Source organism: Metopolophium dirhodum, chromosome 6 (genome assembly GCF_019925205.1).
Source record: "Metopolophium dirhodum isolate CAU chromosome 6, ASM1992520v1, whole genome shotgun sequence".
NCBI classification, from domain to species: Eukaryota; Metazoa; Arthropoda; class Insecta; order Hemiptera; family Aphididae; genus Metopolophium; species Metopolophium dirhodum.
The window spans coordinates 26,648,259-26,671,190 of NC_083565.1; the positions used below are offsets into that span (position 1 = coordinate 26,648,259).

The following is a 22,932-nucleotide window of genomic DNA, read 5'->3' on the forward strand; positions in this document are numbered from 1 at the left end:
CACATGTAAGGTCTAAAAACTTTTCATGGAATTATCTATTATGTACCTATAGCACGATCTGTACGTATTTTTGTATTATTACACAGAAAATAGCAACAGAACGATGCTATTTGGTTTGTATCGGGAAAAATTTGTAAAATCATCTCCAAACATAAACCAAAAATATCACAATATTACCAGTGACAAGGCAGTAGCTTGTCAATATTATAAAACGTAATTTTTTGTTTTTAGTGTTGAAAAATAAGGCATTAACGTTTAAGCGCTTTTCGAGATTTTTGGATACCGAGGTGGGTGGGCCTCGGTTTATGAAAAATCACCTAAATAAACTACAATTAATCAATGCCATAAGTGGACGCTGCATATCATACATTCTGAATAATCCATTTAACTCTGTTATGATTAATATCTGAGCGAATTGACATATTGTCAAATTTAGGAGTAAGAGTGTCGTCTAGCGAACATCATGGATTTTTATTTAGATTTTAATTTTAAAGCAAGTTATGAGTATTTTAAAACACTCATAACTTGCCATAAAATTAAAATCTAAAAGAAAACATACTTACATACCTGAGTTAGACGGACTATTCAGAACGTACAATTTGCTATGTTATGCAGTTGTAAGACAGTGACAACGTGTAGCGTCCTCTTATTCCGGCTTTGCGTGAGAAATCAGAACGGGTCTGTCGTGGTTTAAATAATATATTAGTTAACATTTCAGTCGTGGCCTCGTGGGTTTTGTGAAAAATTGCGTGCCGAAAATGAATACCGAGCAGTTCAAAACAAACGAACCTCCACGATCCCGTCATAATAACATTATCATCTCTTGACAAGAGACTCTCGTGGACGTGATTACCGATTTTCATGGATTAAAAACATTATCATCTTGACAGACGACGTAGATAACAATACTTTTTGGCGGGATTTCATTCCGTGCGTTTTTGATTGAAAGCTTATCATTTTTACATGAAATTTTGATAATTTTTGATATAATATTATTTCAGTGGAAACTAGGAAGTCTGTAGTCGGTACCATGGCTACTATATAAGTCACTACTTAAGACAGCAAACCTGTAATTCGGAAGTTGTAATAGTAACACTGATATTTTGATCATAGACTGTTAATCATTCTCAATATACCTATTATATTGCATACAAATATATTTACTGATGTGTTCAAGTGATGTGCCTACTTTGTAAACGTTAAAATTGTTTAGAGTGCGTATAATTTAGAAACTACCAAAATATTTACGAAATAACGTTTTAGTCATAAATATGAAGTATATCTAGCACAATAGGCTCTCGGATACCCGTTGTCCCATGGGGCAATTTCTCAATAGTTTTCGTTTTCTACAGCAATAAATAATCAAGTACGTTTATATCAATAAATTTAAATACAAGTGTATATATAATATATTCTCTTGAGGTTAATCGATTATTTTCCTAGTTTTTCTAGAAACAATAATGGAAAAAATGGAAGTGGATGTCGCGGTAGTCGATAAAAAGTTCCCGTTTGATCTATGGAGAAAATTTAAAAGCATGTTTACGTTTATAATGGACGAAGAAGCCGAGTCATTGGAAGAGCATGCTAAAATTATGCGTGAAGTTCTGAGTAAAATGGGAGAACAAGAAGGAGTTTTTAGCCCATTTGTTAGCATCAAAAGCAATGCGTTCAGTGTCGATTACTATAAAGGTATATATTTAAAATACATTATTTAACTTTTTATGTCCTGATGATAAAGATTTGATTTAAAAGTTTGGATATATATTTTTTAAGATGTTTAAAATTCTTTTTAGGATGTTTACTTAACTTAGTTTAAGGAAAGTAAATATAATATTATAATATACCTATGTGTTTTAATTTAGATTAAATTCAAACAATTTTTTTTTCAGAATTTACTATCTGGATCATTGGTCAACTTGTAAAAATTCTTAGTCAAAAGGGATTTTCCCCATTACATGGTAATTCAACTCATAGCCAAACATGTTTATTGGAAGTACTTTCTTGCCAAAATACGTATATTTACGATTGTGCCATTAATGATTATTCTAAATTTATAACAAGTAAAATAAACAATATAAAGTAATATTATTTCCTAAAATATCTACTATAATTATTGTATTATTTAATTTAGAAATGGCGGAAAATGTAGTTAAAGATTCGTGGCCAATTGTCATTACATGGTGTAATCCTGAAAAGAATTTTCGAACTCAGTTGTCTGTAATTGATTTTACTCCTATCCACATTTCTATTAACGATCGTGATAGTTATGTTTATTTACTATCAAAAATGTTTCATTTATTTTCTAGTAGTGTATTTTCTATAAATTATATTAAAACAAATACTACTGTAAAATTCTGGCAATCTGTCACATTAGCTATACACAATTCACATTCAATAGAAGTTACGCAAGCCGGACTCCATTTAATTTTGCATATGCTAGCGTCAACATCACATAAAAAATATTTTGAAGTATGAATACAGAAATGTTAGAATTATATTAATATTTATAATTATAATTTATAAATTGTGTCCTTACATATTATATTTTTTCAGATACTGGAAAATATTTATAAAATGCTGTTTGATACTATTGAAAAAGTGTGTTTGAAATATAATTCTTCTACAGAACAATCTAACGAGATTCAAAACATTTTGAGTAACATATTTAATATTATATGTAAAGCAGGATCAATTCATGTTGTATCTATAAATATGGCAATAATAGAATTAGTTTTAAAATTACTGGTTTCTGATAAAATTAAAGGTACCTATTTATATTTGTTTTCTAATTCAATGTAAATATATGTATCCATTTTAAAAATTAAAGAAGTTAGTAGGTATAATACCTAACTTGTAATACTAATCCTTTCTGTTCAATTTAATTTTTTCTTATAGTTGTGATTTTTATAAAACATTTATTAACAATCATATTATATTTAGTAATTTAAATAAAAATATTTGTAAAAAAGGCATTTTTCTACTAGCTTCATTGCAATTATTAGGTTCTTCGTGTAAGTACAAAATTATAATTTATATTATTTTATTTTTAGTCACAAACAAACTGTCTGGAGCAATGTGTAACGTGATTAAAGGATTACTTGATGATGAAATTGTTAATCCTAATATAATAATTGAAAAATGTCCGATGCGTCAGTTAATTGATGTATCTTCACCAGTAAGTACTGCACTGATTTAATATTTTATTTATTGTTGAAATTTTTTAAAAATTTAAAAAGTTTTAGATATTTAAATATTTCATTACTGAATAGTACATAGTACTTTCTTGTTAGCTTGTACAGTTATTGTAACTTTTTATTGTATTTCCTACTGCTATTCTTATACCCAACTGACCAAGATAAAGATTGTAGTTTACTTCGATATAAATATAAAATCTAGTATCTGCTATTTAGTATTTAGTAGAGGGAGAGTTTTGAAACTGAAACCCTCTCTCCAAAAAAAATTGTCACAAATATAATGTTGAAGTGATGTTTTTTTCAAATTTGATTATTATGTTTGATACACATAAAGTTGTACATTAAAAGGTTTGCGGCAATCATCAATTGATTATTTCATTAAAAATTATTTTTAGATTTATATACTGGCGGTTAGGTCGAGCAGTCGTAGTCTGTCGCCTTTGATCAATAATGATGATAAAAATAATTATTATTACTGTCGACTGTTGATGTCATGAAATTCTAACTTAGTCGTAATTGTATGTTTGCTTGTAAGGGTAAGTAGGATAAATTTGCTTCCACCTTAACAACATCCTGAGTTTGCCTGACTTTTATAATACACGAGTAGCTAAAAACAAATATTTTATTGCATACTAACATGTTAACAAAATAAAACAATAGATTGAGGTTCATTAATGATAATCCTTACTTAATTTTAAGAATTGGTACAGCAAATTTGGGCATAATTTCTCATCATTGGCCAATGAAACTGTATCATAAATTTCACATTAAAATTTAAACTGTAGGTATATATTTATAATATAATATAGTGATAAAAATTTTTCTGGAACATAAAAAATATTTTTAAGGTAATTAAAAGAAGGAAATTTATATTTATTTTTAAAATTTTGTTTCATTCCAGAAATTGGTTACAGTATCACCGGTATAAAATATTAAATGTTGTTATTTTTTTTTCTCAGGGAATGAATGTGTTGTTTGAATTTTTTATTTTACAAGAGTTAAAAAACAATAAAGAAATTATTGACGAAGAAAACGATAATGAAAATGTATTCTTTGGCAATGAAAAGTTAGTTAAATTTTTATACATAAGTACTTACTTATAATTCACGATAATACTATTTAACATTTTTATTTTTATTTCAACATAATGTGTTTGTTTTAATTTTTTTTGTGTATAATGTAATTTTAGAAATAATTCTATCAATATGACAATACTAAGTTCAATTTGGTTTCAATTTTGGAAAAACCTAAACCAAACTTTACAATCTTCTACTGAAATTCTTACTACAAAAGAGTTTCAAATCATAAACACTACTGCATGTCTTGCTCATCATTTAGACATGGCTTTTAAAAATGATAACTATCAATTTTTGCAAAATATTAATACTAATAAATTGTTAAGTAAAATTATGGACTATGTTGTAAAACATGATGATCGTTTCACACTAGAAACATTGGTATCTACATGTGGCAGTCTAGTGAGCTTAAAAGAATTTTCTTCCATTTTGAATAATGATACTAAGACATTAATTGCTATCCTGTCTCTGCCGTGGATGAGTACTTCTAACAACATGTTCAGAAATTTGGCATTATACAAACATTTAAATATTATTATGAGCAAGTATTCTGCTTTACTTAGTAAGTAATTTTGTATAGTAAAAATTTAAATAATTTTAAGAATGAAATTATCTAATTAAATATTTATTTTCAGATGATAAACAAATAATGCAAAAGTGTCTTACTTATATTAGTCATATACAAATTAATATGTTGTGCGATTGGAGACAAAATCTTGTTATTACATCACTTAGAAATAAAAAAGTATGTGAAACATCAATTCTAAATTTGCCATTTTTATTTCATAAGCAAAAAAATCAAAATATTTCTATTTTATTTGAAATAATTGAAGATTTTGATGAGACCACAAATATTGTGTTTGTTAAAAACCTAAGAATTCTCATGTGCGCTATGTATGGTAAAACGATTATTCAATATAATAAAACTACTTGCCAAGAAGAATTATTTTGTATTGATTGTGATCGAAACAAAATTCAACAAAATTTGCAAATGTGTTCAATAGACGATACTTGTAAAAAAATGTTAAATGAATTTTGGAAAATATTACTTTTATCATTTGTAAACAATTTGAATACAGTCATCAGATGTGAAGTCATTAAAAACATACCAATGATAATAAACCATTTTTATCCAGATAGTTCTTTTAGAAAACATATGTTGATGTTGATTAATGACAAAGACGAAGAAGTACGCATTCAGAGTTCAAAAATGTTAAATTCTATTGTATTTGAAAAAGATTCATCTGGAAATATTGAAATATTTGAATCAGTTTTTTATCAAATGTTAAATATTCTTTGTTCAACTGTAAATAGTAGTCTCAAAGTTGGAAATAATGAGCTACAATATACTTGTTTAGAAACTATTTTTAATGTTGGATGGTAAGTCTTTCATTATATTATATTAAAACAGTTATATTATGGTTATAAATACTCGTAGTAGCAAGTAGCTAGTTCAACTTAATGTTACTACGTCCGGTATAGTAATAAGTGTTTTATTTAATTCATGCATGGATCGTTGATCGGTCACTCAATATGTGTCAACTTTTATAAATACTAGACCATTTTCAGAGTTAGTGTATTTTTTGTTTTTAACTGTTTTTTTTCTGTTTAAAACAGTATATTAAAAGTAACTTAATTTTAATTTAATTTGTAATTTACTTATATGGCAATATGCTTTGTGCTAGTATATGTTTCACTTTTCATTTATTACTTATTTCAAATCTTAAAAGTATTTGAAATGTATTTTTAATATTTTCTGAATGGATGTGTATGTGGACATTATATTATGTATATATTAACTATTAAGTAACAAAATTTTAAATTTAATAATTTTTCAAAAAATTAAAAAAAAAATTTATTATTAATAATAAACAAAAAAAAACATAATATTCACTTGAATTTTACACTATTTTAAACATATGTTTTATTCTTTTTAAACAATCAACAAAACGTTTAAATGGAAGTCGCACCCACATGTGTTGTCTCTGTCTTACACACGTACGACATACCAAATTTTTGTTAGCTAGTTTCAATAGGGTGCTATCAGTTTTAATAATTAGAGTGAATTGACCTATTATCAAACTTTTAAGTAACAACATTATCTGTATTCTCTCCTTGGTTTTTTACGATATTTTAGTTTATAAGTGAGTTATGAGTATGTAAAACATCAATATTTTAAAATGATCATAATTCACTTAAAAACTAAAATATCGTAAAAAAAACCAACAAGAGAAAATAGGTAATGTTGTTACTTAAAAGTTTGATAATAGGTCAATTAAATGTAATATCAAAACTGACAGCACCCTATTGAAAATTTGCTATGTTGTACGTGTGTAAGACGGAGACAACACATACGAGTGCAAAGTCCTCTTAAAACAAATGTTTTAAATTCATGTTTAAAACAAGTTGTTCAAAATATTGTGTTTTAAACATAACAACCCTGACCATTTTACTTATATGAAATTTATGTTTTCAAATTAACAATATGTACAACAATCTTATACATTTTTATTTTCAGTGTGCCAATTGACTCAACTATACTTCCATCTATGGAATTCATGTTTCTATTTTTAATTCATCCAAACTCTTCATATGGAAGTGTGGCAAAATTTTATATGACTGAAATTGCTGCAGCCCATAAAACAAAATTTTTAGTAATATTTGATAGATATGAAACTGAATTAATGCAATACATTGCTAATAATTTAGTTGCGTGTTATCATACTTACCATCCCAACATTGATGTAAAAAAAACATACAACAAATTAGGGTTCACACATAGAGATATGTATGCAATAAAGCAAATTATCAAATATATATTTCCTTGGTGTATTAAAAAGCCAGGAACAAGGACAATTTTAAGTGAAATTGCTTCATTATCACAAAAAACCGAAAGTGCTTTAGTTAAAGAATCGTTTAAAGTAAGTATTACATTTGTACAATTTTATATTTTTGTGTTAAAATAATAATATTTTATTTATTACTAGTACTGTTTTTCTCATCTATTACTGTCTGAAGATATAGACATTCGTAAGCAAGGCTGTTTACTTTTAGAAGAAATAACAAATACTCCCTTGGTGCATTTGGTCAGACTTTCATTTACTGTAAGGAAAACTATTTTTTATGAGTAAAATGTTAGTATAATAAATCATTTTATTTTTTAAAGCCAATCATAGCTGAGATACTCACTCATTTCCATTCAAAACATGATCAAGCTACTGAAGCTATTAAGATAATACAAACCTATGATGTTCTATTTAATGTAAAAAATGATACTTCAATTGTTAATTTTGTAAGTATGTTTTTGATATAAAATATATTAAATTTAAACCAATATATTATTCTAAATTACCATGCATAATAAAGGATATTAAGCTGAAGTAGCTGAATATATAAAGGTTTCATTTTTAATAAATTTTGAAAAGTTCATAAATATGATGTATAATATTATTAACATAAATGTTAATTTATAAAATAATGGTTTAATTTTGAATTTTCCCTACATAGTTATACTATTTCAGATAACCCTATTTAATGTCCAATGTTCTATCTACAGTTTATAATATAACAGTGGGCTTAACATACTGTACATAATATTTTAGAAAAAACTGTGACTTGAATTTTTATTTTCAGGCAGATTTTCTATCACCAAGATTTTTGGGTCTTTTAATGATTTTAGAATCAAGATTAGTAAAAAATTCCTCTGATTCTATCAAGGAAAACATTCTATTATCATTAGGGGATATTTTCAAACTAATGGGCAGTAGTTTTGTGACACCAGCAAGGTTTAAAATATTGGCTATGTTACGCACAGCCATATCGTTAAAAAACAGCGCTTTCGTATACCTAGGGTTAAAAGCCTGGGATTCATTTATTCATTGGTATGTTTCTCATTGCCTAATTCTTCACTTAGTTAAATACAAAATTATTTATTGTTCTTAGTGTTCATATGGAAGTGTTGGGACCTATGTTGAGTTCCATATTTGTGTCTCTTGTGCCACTAATAGATATTTATCCAAATAAAGTTGCCAATATGTTTTATTTTATGGTCAAAGAGAATGAAAAATATCTGGAAAATCATATAGCAGAATTATATTTCTTGGAGCCACATCCAGCCAATCCTATAGTCTACAATATTGTTCAAAAATACACAAAAAATGTATTGTATGTTTTGATTTTATTATCAAACTACAGTAACCAGTAAACTGATTTTGTTAAATTATATATTTTTAGCAAACAACCGTTGAATAAGTTATTGGTTTGGTTACTGGACATTGTGGCTCATACAACATTGGAAGTTAAACTGCATGGCTTAAAACGACTACATTTAGAACTTTCAGTTCAGCAGTCCGAAGTAACTAAATTGATATTGTCCAGTGATAATGTTAATTCTGTAATTATTGAGGTAAAAAATCATGTTGTATAATATATAATAGACATTTTAATTTATTTAACATATATTCGGTTTGATTAGTTATTAGAAGTTTTAACTGAAAATTTACGACATCATGATAAAAGAGTGAGACTTGCTAGCAGTGAATGTTTAGGAAAAATTGGAGCATTAGATCCTAGTTATTTGCCAAATAATATTATTAAAGAAGGTACATATACTCATTAGTTAGACTATAGTTTTAAAAGAGATCTATCACTAATAATTTTAACTTTATAAGCTATAATATATGATATTATGTTTGTTTAAATATTAAAATTATTGTTTAAAATTGGTTGATAAACATTTTTGTTTTTTACATAATGCATGCTTTTTTACTTAACTACAATTTAATTATTTAACCAAAATTGTATGCAATAAATAATATCTTGTTTTTAAATAAAAATCCATGTGAAAAACTTTTGTGTCATTTAATATATGTATAATTAGCTTATTTTACAACTCTACTTGTATTTAATATTTTTCAGGAAGAAACAAAGAGTTTCCACTAGATATAAAAAGCAATGACTTTGCTATACGTGCAATAACCATATTAGGACAAGGCTTACAATCTGCTAGAAATTCTCGATACATGGATTCTTTTGCAGTTGCAATACAAGTATTACTTCATATTCATACACTTAAGTACATAACTTATTTATCATTAATTTTTTAGAAAATTTTACAAGTTTATAATGTGAAGAAAGACTCGGAAATCTGGTCATCTATTCCAAGCACATTACACGAAATTATAGATCCACTTTCTTCATCTCGCTACACTCTGGAAACAGAACAGTACCAAACAGGAATGCCACACCCAATATTTGGGTATTAAATTATTATTTATTTATTTCTCCAAATCTAACAAATAATATAAATATATTTCAATTAATTTGTTAGATCTGGAAAAAGTGGTACATTAAACTTGTGGGCTTATAATTGGGTCAATCGCCTTGTTCCTTTAATTACTGATGAATATGCCAAACGCATTTTTGTGTATTGTAAATCAAGCATACGATCAGATAATGAAGCAATGCTTTTATTTTTACCATATGTTTTACGTAAGTTATATTATAATTTATTTTAATATTATTATTAGTAATTAGTAATTAGTAATATTTTTTTTTAAATGTAGTTTATACTATTTTAAGTACGAACGATGTAAATAGCAATTTAATATATGAAGAACTTCAAGCTGTTATTAGTAATGATGTAGATGATATAACAACTAATAACACAAATATCCCAGAAACTATTAACGACATTATGGCTGGTAGACAAATTGCTATGGAATATGAAATTACCAATTCTTCAGAACAACAAAACGAAACCACTACTCGTGTAATGTATGTTAAGACAGCATTCACATTATTTGATTTTTTATTTAAATGGTCTCGAGAACAAAAAGCATCAAAGAACAATATCTGTGAACCAGTTATGAGTAATATTATTGTTTTAATATAAGCTTATAGTTTGGTACTTATAATAACATACTTTTAGATTTTTTAACAAGATTTTGTAAACTAAAACTGGCTGAAAAATCACTAGAGTATGATGAATATGCTCGAGCACTTTTGTATCTTGAAGATTATATTCATGACAATAAAGAGAAACTTCAAGATCATCTACCAACTCTTTCTGTATGATAAAATTTAACTTTATTTTCTAATTGTTCTTAATAACTTCTATTTTATAATTTTATATCTTATTCAGCAAATTTATTCTAAACTAAATGATGCTGATAGCCTTAAAGGTATTATTGCTGTTCACGATAATGATCCATCACCTCAAGAAATGATACTTTTACATGAAGTTAATGGACAGTTACAAGTAAAATGCACATTTTGCACAACATATTAAAACATATATATAACATATTAACAATATTTATATTGCTGTTTATTATATAGGGTGATTTTTTAAGCATGCTCATCCCATTTTAATGTTAAAATTATACATTTATCCAAATTCTGACTTTAAATTTTTAAGTGTAGTTAACACGGTCAACGCTGCACGTGATTTCAGAAACGACAGAAAAAACATAAAACCCATACCTTTACATTTAGAGTTTGTTGTCAATGGCCTATCTTAGTTTCAGAGTTTATTAAAAAAAATCCGATTTAATTATAGCGTATATAAACATAAACGTTTTTGACGCGTTAACTCGTCACCAGCCCATTGGAATAAACTCTGTTGACACGTATACGCGTCGGCGGCTTTGAAAGTGTTAAAGACGATATTTTAAAATACTTAAATTTTTCACAATATTTGAGGAGTATTTAGCAGTGTTACCTTCTTGGGTTTTTAAATAAAAATGTACATGTTTTAATTTCAATTGTGAATCAAATGATTTTTCTGAAAATGTCTTCGTCGTGTAATTGAAATTTGAACGAACCAGATAATTTTTTTGTTGAAATTATTGATGTATTATTAAACTATTTAATTTTAAACTAAAAATGAGGTGAGCATTGAGCATGCTCGATCTTGTATAGTTTACAAATAAATTATGAATTTTAATTTTTAATTTAATACTGAAATTTTAACTAACCCAATATATCGCAGTAATACAGTTAAACATTGCAGACAATAATTGCAGCTCCAAAAAGTACACAAAATTCTCCTTTTTATCTTACACTCCGATTACTATTGTAACGTCTCCTCTTCACCTGGGCTCTTACTCGTTCAGGTGTCGTTCTGTTTATATTAACAAGGTCTCGGAGACTCGACCTCGGTGTGTGATATTATTACTTGGGATCAGGGTTACCTTATGTGAAGCAAAGTACTCAACTTAATATATATATATATGTATATCTGTTATTGATTATTAATGTATTATTATTATCTACTACAAGTTACAACATCGAAAGTATACTTATAAATTATAACTCCGGGCTACCGATCGGGCCATGGTGTGTCGTGGGTGGCGATGTCCAAATGTGGGTTGAGCTGGTCGTCCACAGGTCCTCTTCAGGTCGTTATCATCCCTCGAGTTCCACTATCGACCGCAGACTATGACTCTTCATTCTTGACCATCCAACTATCAACTGCCGACTACAGACTCTATCGACTACCTCACTGTAGACTCTATCATAACTATCTACCGCCAGGCGTCCGGATCGGTTATTTACACGATGTGAGCTAAACATCGCGTCAGCATAATATATATTTCATACATATATACACATTTGTCATTACTAACACTCAGCATATTAGTCGTGCTCAACGTAGGGAGTAATAAACGATGTCGATGACGATAATCGTTACATTATACATAATACCATTGATTATAAATACTAGTATTTATAATCAATGATAATAAATATATTATTTTATAAATAACTTAATTTGTTTTAGGATGCAGCTGCATGTTATGAAAAATTAGCACAAATGTATTCCGATCCTAGTTTAGAATTTCATAAAGGTATGGTTAAATGCTATTTAGGCATTGATCAACCATTCACAGCATTAAAAATAGCTGAAGGCTTAACAAACATCAAGTAATATATTAATTTCTTAATATTTTTAATATTTCATCGTTCATCCTTTTAACACTGTTGAAATCAAATTTAAGATCAGATTGTCAAAACACATTATTTGGTGAAAAAGCTGAAGCAACATGGAGTCTTATGATGTTTGATAAATTAAAAGAACTTTTGACTGAAAAACCACTAAATGCTAATGAAAGTTGGGGTGTTTGTATTGGTCAAGCCTTAGTATATTTTTTACATAAAGATAAGAACAGTGTACGTAAAGAAATTTCCTCTATAACAAACCTGGTCACTGAATCTCTGTACATGTCAATGGTTGGATCTGCCGGATATAAAGAGGCATATCCATTTATTGTTAAGTATGTTTTTATAGAGAATATTTGCTTACTGTCTTTCATTTTTATTTGTCATAGGTTGCACATTCTGAATGAGATGGAACAAATATTTGACACTATACTAAAAATTGTTGATGGCGATACTTCCACAAATACTAAATTAAAAGAACTGATTACCAATGAAATGGATGAACGACTACAGTGTTTACAACCTCAGGCATATGTTTTACAGCAAGTTCTATGTATGCGTAGAGTTGTATTAACTGCTGCTCAACATTTAGTTACAGACGAACTAAAGCCTATTATCAACCATCAAATTGGTATAAGCTGGCTGAAAAGTATTAAAGTCGCAAGAAAGTATGTATGATTAAAATTTTACAACTATTAAGAACGATAAATAAATTATCAATAATTTATCTTCTATAATAAATACATTCAAGTTTAAAACCAGGCCAAGTCACAAATGTTCCATACAAAACTAATTACTTTAATTTATGCTTTCACAAATACTTCATCAAAGTCCCGAGGTTTCTATTTAAAGCTCAAACTCTTAGCTTGTGACTTGCTAAGGCCTCTGTTTTAACTTTTTATTATAAGCAAAGTATACAATTCATAACAATTTAATCCCATTATGTTATTAATGAATTATTCCACTAAGACTTTTTCATTCAAACATTAAACATTAGAATAATTTACTTCTAAAAATAAAACATTCGATAAAAAAGACATTGGTGTAAAAATCAGTAACCAGTACCACCACTAACCAAATCTCAGGCAATCCGCTTAGATACCTGGGAATGAATAAATTGCTACAGACTAATATTTCTTTGGCTTATCTTATGTTATGAGCCCCTTCTCTTGTCAATTATTTTAAGATCACATTTTTTTGTTTCATTCCTTCATTTTTATACTAAAATCAAACTGATTGTAATATTAATTGATTGTATTTAGATCTCTAAATTTTCAACAAGCATATTCAAATATATTAGCAGCTGAAAAGTATAAACCTACAGAACTTTTTATTGAGAAAGCTAAATTGTCGTGGAAAAAATCTGATCAAGGACAAGCAATTGCAACTTTAAAAAAAGGGATTAATATACTTTTTCCAAATATGGACATTATTAAAACTTTACCATGCGATGAAAAAATAGAAGAACGAAAAACATGTGCTTCTGTATGTACAATATTTTATTAATTTGTCATATTATTTATCATGTCTATAGTAATCATGGATATGGGTAATTTATTTCTAAAGTTACCTCCTACAGGTTTCACTATTGTAAACATTTCAGAGCTAATAAAATGTATATTATTAACAGTTTAAATTGTAAATTTAAACTGTTTCTTCTTTTACATTAAATTTTTTAACCGTGGAATGATACATTTGGGAACAAATAAATTTTATTTAGTTGAGAATGTTTATGAAGAAAGAAGTTAAATTGGCACTAATTTCTGCCCATTATAAAATGTATTAATTTAAATTTTCAGGCTTTATTATTATTATCTAAGTATAATGACAAAACTGTAAATGTGGATTTGGAATCTAATTTATCAAATATCGAAAATGCGTATGAAATGTTTGGAATGTGGGAAAAAAGTCTTGTTAGGTTGGCACATTATCAAGATCGTATTCTCAACACTATGACTCCTGCAGTCTATTATACAAAAGGATTGTAAGAAATGAATTTTACTTTTAATAAAAGAATAATTTACTTAAAAACGTAATAATAAACAAACTAAAAATGTTTAAGGAACTCAATTAACAATATAATTCATTGCTATGGATTGTCGTTGCAATATGGTTGTGAGTATATTTATCAGTCAATGCCCAAAATGTTGAGTGTTTGGTTGGATTTTGGAAGTGACTTTAATCGAGATTTAAAAAAAAAAAATAATAAAACGTCATTGTATTTGGTAGAACGAAAAAGAACATTTATAAAGATGACTAAACTCATAGGCAAGTAAATGTTTAATTAAAAGGTTTTAAGTTTATTAATTTGTGTTACTTAAAATAAATATTTTAGAAGGATTTATGTTGCGATTGCCGACATTTATGTTCCTTACTGCTTTTTCTCAAATAACATCTAGAATATGTCATCCTTTAGAAGAATGTTTTAAAACTTTGACTGATATCATAGTGAAGTGCATACTTGACTATCCCAATCATTCTCTATGGATGCTCATGACTCTACATAAAGTATTAATTATTGATATTATATTAGAATTAATATTTTTTAGAATTAATATTTATTTAATTACAAATTGTGTTACAGTCACCATTTACTGTAAGACTGAGTAGATTCAATTCCATTCTCAAACATTCAAAATTAGTTAAAGTTAAAACTTTGTTGGTCCAGTTTATGGAATTATTTGAAAATTTATCAGAGTTGTGTAACACAAGTCCTCAAAATGCACCAGTTGGTGTTAAATTTCCTCTACAGAAAATTGCGAAAAATCTACCCCGTTTGCTTACAAATGGTTATTTTAGCAACATTATGGTACCAGCCCAAAAGTTTCGCACTTTGGTATTACCACGTATCAATTCTAACCGTAATACAAAACACAATCCATTTCCGGAGTAAGATACTAATAATTAATATTTTACATTTTAATATACCAGTTTTTATTATTTTAATGTAATATATTGTTTAGTGATCTTGTTTATATTCATGGCATCAAAGATGAGGTTTATATTTTTAGTTCACTTCAAAAACCAAAACGCATTATAATTTTGGGTTCTGATGGCAATGAATATCCAATGATGTGTAAACCTAAAGTAAATAGTTCTATAAAAAAGTACCTATGTAGTATAAAAATATTTATGTTTTATTATAGCAGTAACAATTTTAGATGTGCTTTTAAAATAAACGTGTACACTAAGTTTGTGTATTTAATGTATGCATGTATTGATTTGTATAATTAATGTTTCACGTGTCTTGTAAATATACATATACATAAAGTTTGTGTATTTAATGTATACATGTAATTTATTTGTGTAGTTAACGTTCCACAAATAAATATTATTTTTATTAAACAATATTACACTTTATAATATATTAGGATTTATAACTATACATCATTAATTTCAGAACTTTAAATAGATTATATTTTTAACATATTCAACATATCTTGTAAGTTATGACCTTATAAAAATGTATAAACCTTTAATTAATGACACATCTATGCGTGTATTTAAATAACACAAACTTATACTCGTGAAACTTTAATGCCACAAACTAATACAGGTATTTCAAAACTACACAAATTACACGTGTAATCACATACAATAATACATACATAGGGAGCAATATATTATTATAATTTTTTTTATTGATAGGATGATATAAGAATCGATTCTAGGTTAATGGAGTTTAATAACATTGTTAATATGTATTTGAAAAGAGACCCAGAAGCAAGGGATCGAAATCTTTTTATAAAAACATATGTAAGTATTTAGTTGTTAATATAAAACATTTTATCTTAAATGAATTAACTTACTTAATTTTTAAAAATATTTAATTGTTTAAAATGTATAGAGTGTGGTACCTATGATACTGGACTGTGGTCTCATTGAATTAGTTCAAAACGTAGTTACTTTGCGAAGTGTTATTTTAAATTGCTATGAAGCAATTGGAATTAAAGTATCAAAAAGCACTTTACAAGGACTGGTTTGCAGTAAGCATATTTTTTAACCATATCTAAATGAAGGAAAATATATTATGATTAATTTTATAACTATTTCTTTAGATATAAAAGATTCTTTGGAAAAAAAAAGATCAATTTTTGTAAATAAGGCAATACCAAATCATCCACCTGTTTTTAGAAATTGGTATCTTAAAGAATTTCCTAGTCCAGGAGAGTGGTTAGCAATCTTATTAAAACTTCATTTAAAGTGTTGTCAATTTATAATTGATTTATTTTTGATTTTAGGTATATAGCTAGAAATGAGTTTACTAGAACAACAGCAGTCATATCTATTGTTGGTTATATACTGGGACTTGGTGATCGTCATGGTGAAAATATTTTATTAGATTCAACTAACGGTGGTGTGGTTCATGTTGATTTCAATTGCCTATTCAATCGAGTACATATAACAAAATATACATTTTTTAATTATCTAGAAGACATATTTTATTAGTTTTTATAATTAACTTAATTTTAATTACACAGGGTGAAAAGTTTGAATGGCCAGAACGAGTACCATTCCGTATGACTCATAATATGGTAGATGCAATGGGAACTGGTGGACTTGAAGGAATGTTGTCCAGTGCTTGTGAAATAACTAATCGCGTTATGCGATCTCATACAGAACAGTTGGTTAGTGTACTTAAACCATTTTTATACGATCCTTTAGTCATGTGGACTGGTCGTGACACAATAGTTGATGAAAATTCTGAGATGGCAAATGATCAAGTAAATATATTTACTATTACTATTCATTTTTATAATTTTGTACATTATAAAATCAATATTATTACTTAAAGTAAGGTCCAGAATTTTAGGTTTTAATGTATTATCATTACTGAGCATAATATGCTCTATGCATTTTTATATGAGTAAAAATGTGGATGATTTGATCAACACGGAGTTTTTTTTTTTCAATATTTGAGAATATTTAGTTACTTAAGCATATTAATATCTTGGAATATTATGTAAACAGTGAGAAAAAAATACTTATACATCTTAATTTACAATTATTATTGTAATTTTAATTTTGAGACAGCTTTACAATTTTTTTTTTATGTTCCAATGAATTACATTCTATTTATATAATTAATTATTAGTTTTTATCTTATAACAATCTAACTATGTTTGTTTTTTAAGAATATAAGTATCATATTTAAACTTTTTTTGAACCAACAAATCTGGATCCTACTCATAAGTAATAATAATTCATGTATATATTATTTAAAAAAAAAATTATTTAATGGTACTAAATAAATATATATCTATTTAGGCTAAAGAACATTTGAACAATATTGAAATGCGTCTTCAGGGATATGTAAGAGCTAATTTAAAAAACTCTTCCATGCCACTTTCAGTTGCAGGACAAACACGTACACTTATCGAAGAAGCCATTTCTGTTGATAATTTATGTCAAATGTATATAGGTTGGAGTGCATTTCTGTGATACGAGTGATAATATTAAGTGTTGTTTTATCATTAATTTAATGTATAAGATTTATTCTATTTTAAGTTATTTTAAATCAAATTCACACATTGTCAATTGTATTTTTATATTCATTAAGTAATTAATATTATTATGATTGCAAAGGCATATCTATAAAAAATTTTTGATACCTTTTTATTTTTAATAAATGTTTCCAATAATTATCATTATTTGTCTATATTTTGAACATATTTCAGCACAAATTTTACTTACACTAAACGTTTATATTTCATAGAGTACCCATGTCCTGTGTTTAATAATTGTTTTATGTATGTTTCATTTGAGTCTGTATTTACAAAATGTATGTTTTCTGTCTATCGTGGACATGTATACAGTAGCAGCCAAGGTGCTTGGGCTGCCCTTGCAATTTTCGAAAGGCGCTGATTAATCAAATTTTAAGTCAGATGAGTTACAACTTTTATTTAAAAAAAAAAAAATGTCTTTTATGCATTGTTATACCTAATTACTTTAAATATATGTTCGACAAAATTAGGTAGTATCATTATTTTGTACGATTGTATAATTATATGTATTGTCAAATCCATTTCCTGACTTTTGAAAAATCCTATACTATAAAAACATAAAACAGACAATTGTGCAGTTTGCATCTATTTTTGGATATTATTGTTGTATTATTTTTTGTATTGTAGCTAGGTAGTGTAATCCAGGGCTATAGATGAATAATATTTTTGGAGTTAAATTTATATTTTAAAGGTACTCAAAATATTGTAGATTATTAATTGCTAATAGATAGTACAGACTTTTTAAAAATTATTTAAATATTGAATTAGGAGGGGTAGAGACTGAAAAAATATACAGCCTTGGGTTTATAGGGCTTTTATTGGAATTGAGTGGTTATGCCATAACATAAAACGTTCGGTCACATCTCGTAAACATGATTTGTTGGCAAAAAATGTGTAGGGAACACTTTTTTCATTTTTGTTTGGTTATAAAAAAAGAAAATTGATTTTATTATCACTCAAAAATGTCTATTTAAAGTATACGTGTTCAAAGTTTAAATATGTGATATTATGGCGTTATGACGTGATGGTACAATTACAGATAAATAAAAAACAATTGTAGATGGCCTCATTTTGAATTTACATTTAGGTTTATTAGGGCTGTATCCATTCATAGTAGATGCTTAAGAATAAGTATAGCTTAAGTTATACTTATGACTCAAATGAGATTCATAAAAGAGACTTTGACTTAAGAAAAGAAAAAGGATTAGTTAAATTAAGGTTGGTCAAGACCTAACTACCTTAAGCATTGCTTTTAGTTATTATCACACAGTTTTTATTTTTTAAATTATCAAAATTAGTTTACAGTATTATTGTTAAGCATCCATCGGTGCCGGATTGGAAAGAAATCACTTACCGGGCAGTCCGCATGGATCGGCCTACATCTTTCGAATTTTTTAATGGCCCACCGGATTTTAACCTGCCGGCTTAGTCCGGGTGTCGACTATAAATACGGCCCTAAGTGTTGCTTTTTCAAAAATCCATTATTTTAAGTGTGTCGCTATGTTTATGTATCTAAATTATGGTGTTGTCGTAAAAGAAAGGTTGAGAAGCACTGCTCTTGAGTATAATCGTAAACTCGTGAGAGACTATAATAGCCACATAGGACAGAAGAAATTCAAAATGTTTATTGTTCACAAATATTAAAATTTGACATTTGTTATATCAAGAAAATATTATATTATCATTATCATTATGTTATTCTGTGATATTATTATCAGACTCTATCAGTTTTATCCACTATCTTAAATTGTGGTATCGCAGAAAAAGTTTTATCAATTTTATCAGATTAAGCACATGCTACTATCACTCGGTGCAATAAAACAAGCCGAGTGTAGTGCAGTGAAACCGCTGACGGACACAATTTTGTAACTATAAGTATTTATTTAGTGGCCTCAGATTTTTTCCATTACTTTTTTCATTATAGGCTATAACACTGCATAAATAACCTAAACAAAATCGATGATTATTTACCGAGGGAAAAAGCTTGTAAATTATAATTTATAAATAAAGTGATGCATTATTCATTATTTATTGCTATGTACCTAATACCTGTATATATTTATTATAACAGGTACCTAATATTAAATAAAATAATATACATTATTATTATTATTTTTCGTACAGGGACCTCATTTAAAACTTTGGCCCCTGGGCCTCAAAATGTCTTGATCCGGGCTTGGTTGTAGGCGTTTTATCTATACTGCCCGTGAGTATTCTCTCGAACGAAAACACAAGTTGTGCTGACATCGACTTATAGTAGTTGTAAGTCTTTCGAGAATTTGTAACTACAAGTATTTATTTTTACGAGCATGCATTATTAATACCAACAAATTATTATTATTCTTCTCCACACTTGTACCGTATTCAACCATAACACGTAGTAGTAGGTACGTACGGTATCAAAATAAATTATTTTAATTTAGCTATTATATGGCTTGTGGCAACAAGAAGTTAATTTAATTTATTTTTATTTATAATATTGTATTTATCATTTAATTTTTTATTGATAAACTTATAACTTAATTTAAGCGTGTGATCCTAGTGTTAAAATTTAATAAACGTCTTAGTACTTAACAGCATCACCGGTATTATGTATAGTACCTACTACGACTTAAAAACTGAGGAATTTTCGACGATGTGTTGTGGATACCTACAGTTTATCGGCACCGCCATTTCCGCGGTTTATATAGGTATTGTATGCTGAATCTCCAATTTTTCAAAATAGTTCTTACTACTTACCCATTTTATTTGCAATGATATGATACAGTTCCGCAGAGCACCAAGCAACCCCCCCTCCCCCACCACCATTTGCACAACTTCCACATCTTTTTAATTTTTTCAGTAATACTTAATTCTTTTTTTCAATCAAATTACACATTATTCTCACATTTTTTCTTTCTAGTAATAACAATTTATATTATATTATAATTATTATAATATAAAATATCCTCACTGACAAACCGTCTCCGTTCAGAATCGCTTTTCGTATGATTATTATATCATTGAATTCAAATTTAACACCATCCGTTGCAGTGACTCACTTGTAACTTAATGTACAGCAGAGCGACATCCACTTACCCACCTTTTTTACATTGATATGTAAATATTATTCAACACATTTATCACTTACAATTATTACAACTACTGTCTACTATGAATAATAATATGTAATACTATAATATTGTTTTAAGTTTACCTTTAAACATGACTTGTCTTATAATTTAATAAAGACAGGTACATAATATTTTATCCTTAAAAATAGTTAAAAAAATACTTTTTAACTATTTCAAGACTTATTTTTCTGCCTAATAAGATAAACATTTATTCAATTAGAATATAATTATATATCATTTGAACAATACAATAGAGACGTCATTATAATTAATACAATATTATAAATAAAAATAAATATCAAATATTGAAAATATATTTTTAAAAACTTAAATAACTTACATATGACTTAGAACGATAACAATCATTTAGTTATTTTTTTTCTTTTTCTGTACACTATGCCACTATTAAAAGGTGCAGAAACATAAATGATTTTATAAATTAATAATTTATTTTGATGTTTATCAAATTATTTACATTTTCGTTTTAATGACCAGAGAAAACTTATTAAAAACTGGGTAAGTACCTATAGCTTGGTTTACAATAAATCTTTCTTTTTTTATTTCGTGGTTTTCATATTAATCGACTTATTATTTAACTAAATAAATATTACATGGAGATTGGAGGATACCCATTTTTAATGAAATTAATTAAATATCATTTAAATGTACTCTTCCCTCCATATGTTTGGTACATAAATCCACCGACCAAGCCACCAATATATGTTTGGGTATATATAGGTATATGTACCTGGAAAAATTAAATAAAAAATACTATAAAAATAATTATAATCACTTATTTTAACATAAGGATATTAAAAACAATTAAAGTTAAAATCATAATTCTATTTTCTAAAGTTGAATAAACTACATCAATAAGTTAGTAGACCATTATGTTTAATGAGAAAAACAATAACGGATTGCAAATTTAATAAATTGTAATAACTCGATATTTTCGTATAAAATTATTGAGAACGTAGAAAATAACTCTCTAGTCTAGAACATACTATATACATATTGTAGTTTTATTGTTTTTATAAGTCCACAAAATTTTTTTCCAAAAATCAATAGGCAAGGAAGAATATTTTTTGAAGTGGCTCAATTTGGAGTCCTATAATAGTTAGTCAGCCCGACGCCTATTTTTATGAAGTAAAAGAACGTTTACCTATAAGTAATTTATAAAGATAATATATATATATATTAGTTCATGGTATAGGTTATAGGTAAGCAATTTGTAACCAACTGACACGTTCGAATAATTTAAATAAAAAAATCATTATTAATAATTAGTGCTGAATGCAAAATTCATTATTTTTCGGGAAGTCCCGTGCAATGCTTCTCAAATACCCTTTATATACATCAGAAAATAGAAAACTTGAACTTTTACGTTGATAACGTCTTTATATATCTATAGTACGATTAACGGCTGTTGTGCGTCCGAGCCTCAAACTAGTAACAGCCAATACAGGTCAGTTATTGTTCCATCGGAATCTCGTTTATTTCGTAAAGTTCATATTATTTTCGTTTGTCCGTGAAGTGTACAAAAATGTTTTGGTTATTTTTTAAGGACACTATTGCGGTTAAAATGGCATCACTTTTCACCCGAAGATCTTCTCCACGGACAATGGACATAATGGACTTTATAAAAAAAAAGAATTTTCGCGACCTGTCGCTCTCGACGACCGCCTAGCCGGGATAAACGAAACAAATGTGCCAGTAGGTGTACTATCTACAGCTGGGGCTTAAAGTGGTACAAAATTCCAGAGGGGGACTATATTGTCTCCATAGAGTTTTAAGCGTTCCATATAATATAATTGTATGTATATTTAACGAATAAACAATAAACAGGGATTGAGTAAGCATCAGTACTTTTACCTCTATTGATTTGTAATTTATTTCATGTAAAATTTAAATCGCAAAATATAATACTAAATTGTTGAAAAGAACGTTAAAGGGGACGCTTTTTAACCGCCGTCAGAGGTAGGGAGAACCCCCTCCCCCCTCGCCATTTTAATCCCTGATATCTAATATCAATATAATATTAGAGTCATCGCATAGATTATAATATATTGACGTGGGCAGTCGTGGTTATCGTCTCGACTTAAGG

General features: G+C 27.4%; 1 protein-coding gene across 2 annotated transcripts; it reads left to right on the forward strand.

Moving 5' to 3' along the window:
* The first annotated feature begins 1,017 nt into the window (after positions 1-1,017).
* LOC132946730 (serine/threonine-protein kinase ATR-like) lies at positions 1,018-17,859 on the forward strand. Of its 2 annotated transcripts, XM_061016789.1 has the most exons (37): positions 1,018-1,366; positions 1,444-1,689; positions 1,890-2,060; positions 2,132-2,469; positions 2,554-2,764; positions 3,051-3,175; positions 4,154-4,260; positions 4,384-4,832; positions 4,906-5,650; positions 6,789-7,191; positions 7,258-7,374; positions 7,437-7,562; positions 7,904-8,151; positions 8,213-8,434; positions 8,504-8,675; positions 8,745-8,871; positions 9,188-9,318; positions 9,376-9,527; positions 9,600-9,760; positions 9,835-10,140; positions 10,200-10,339; positions 10,413-10,529; positions 12,054-12,196; positions 12,271-12,546; positions 12,601-12,879; positions 13,474-13,696; positions 14,011-14,195; positions 14,274-14,479; positions 14,547-14,719; positions 14,796-15,100; positions 15,175-15,298; positions 15,860-15,967; positions 16,059-16,197; positions 16,270-16,384; positions 16,453-16,606; positions 16,693-16,935; positions 17,480-17,859. In XM_061016789.1, the coding sequence occupies exons 2-37, from the start codon at positions 1,461-1,463 to the stop codon at positions 17,651-17,653; spliced, it is 7,644 nt and encodes a 2,547-aa protein (XP_060872772.1). In that variant the 5' UTR covers positions 1,018-1,366; positions 1,444-1,460; the 3' UTR covers positions 17,654-17,859. The 2 variants fall into 2 exon arrangements, 1 of the variants encoding a protein (XP_060872772.1); XR_009664752.1 differs by lacking the exons at positions 16,270-16,384; positions 16,453-16,606; positions 16,693-16,935; positions 17,480-17,859 and having other exon boundaries at positions 15,883-15,967.
* The last annotated feature ends 5,073 nt before the right edge of the window (positions 17,860-22,932 follow it).

Excerpts from the sequence above, each read along its gene's own strand:
- LOC132946730 (XM_061016789.1), top strand. The coding sequence starts at position 1,461 with ATGGAAAAAATGGAAGTGGATGTCGCGGTAGTCGATAAAAAGTTCCCG. Across the intron at positions 4,261-4,383 it reads GTATTCTTTGGCAATGAAAA|AAATAATTCTATCAATATGA; the intron begins GTTAGTTAAATT and ends ATGTAATTTTAG. Across the intron at positions 13,697-14,010 it reads AACGAAAAACATGTGCTTCT|GCTTTATTATTATTATCTAA; the intron begins GTATGTACAATA and ends TTAAATTTTCAG.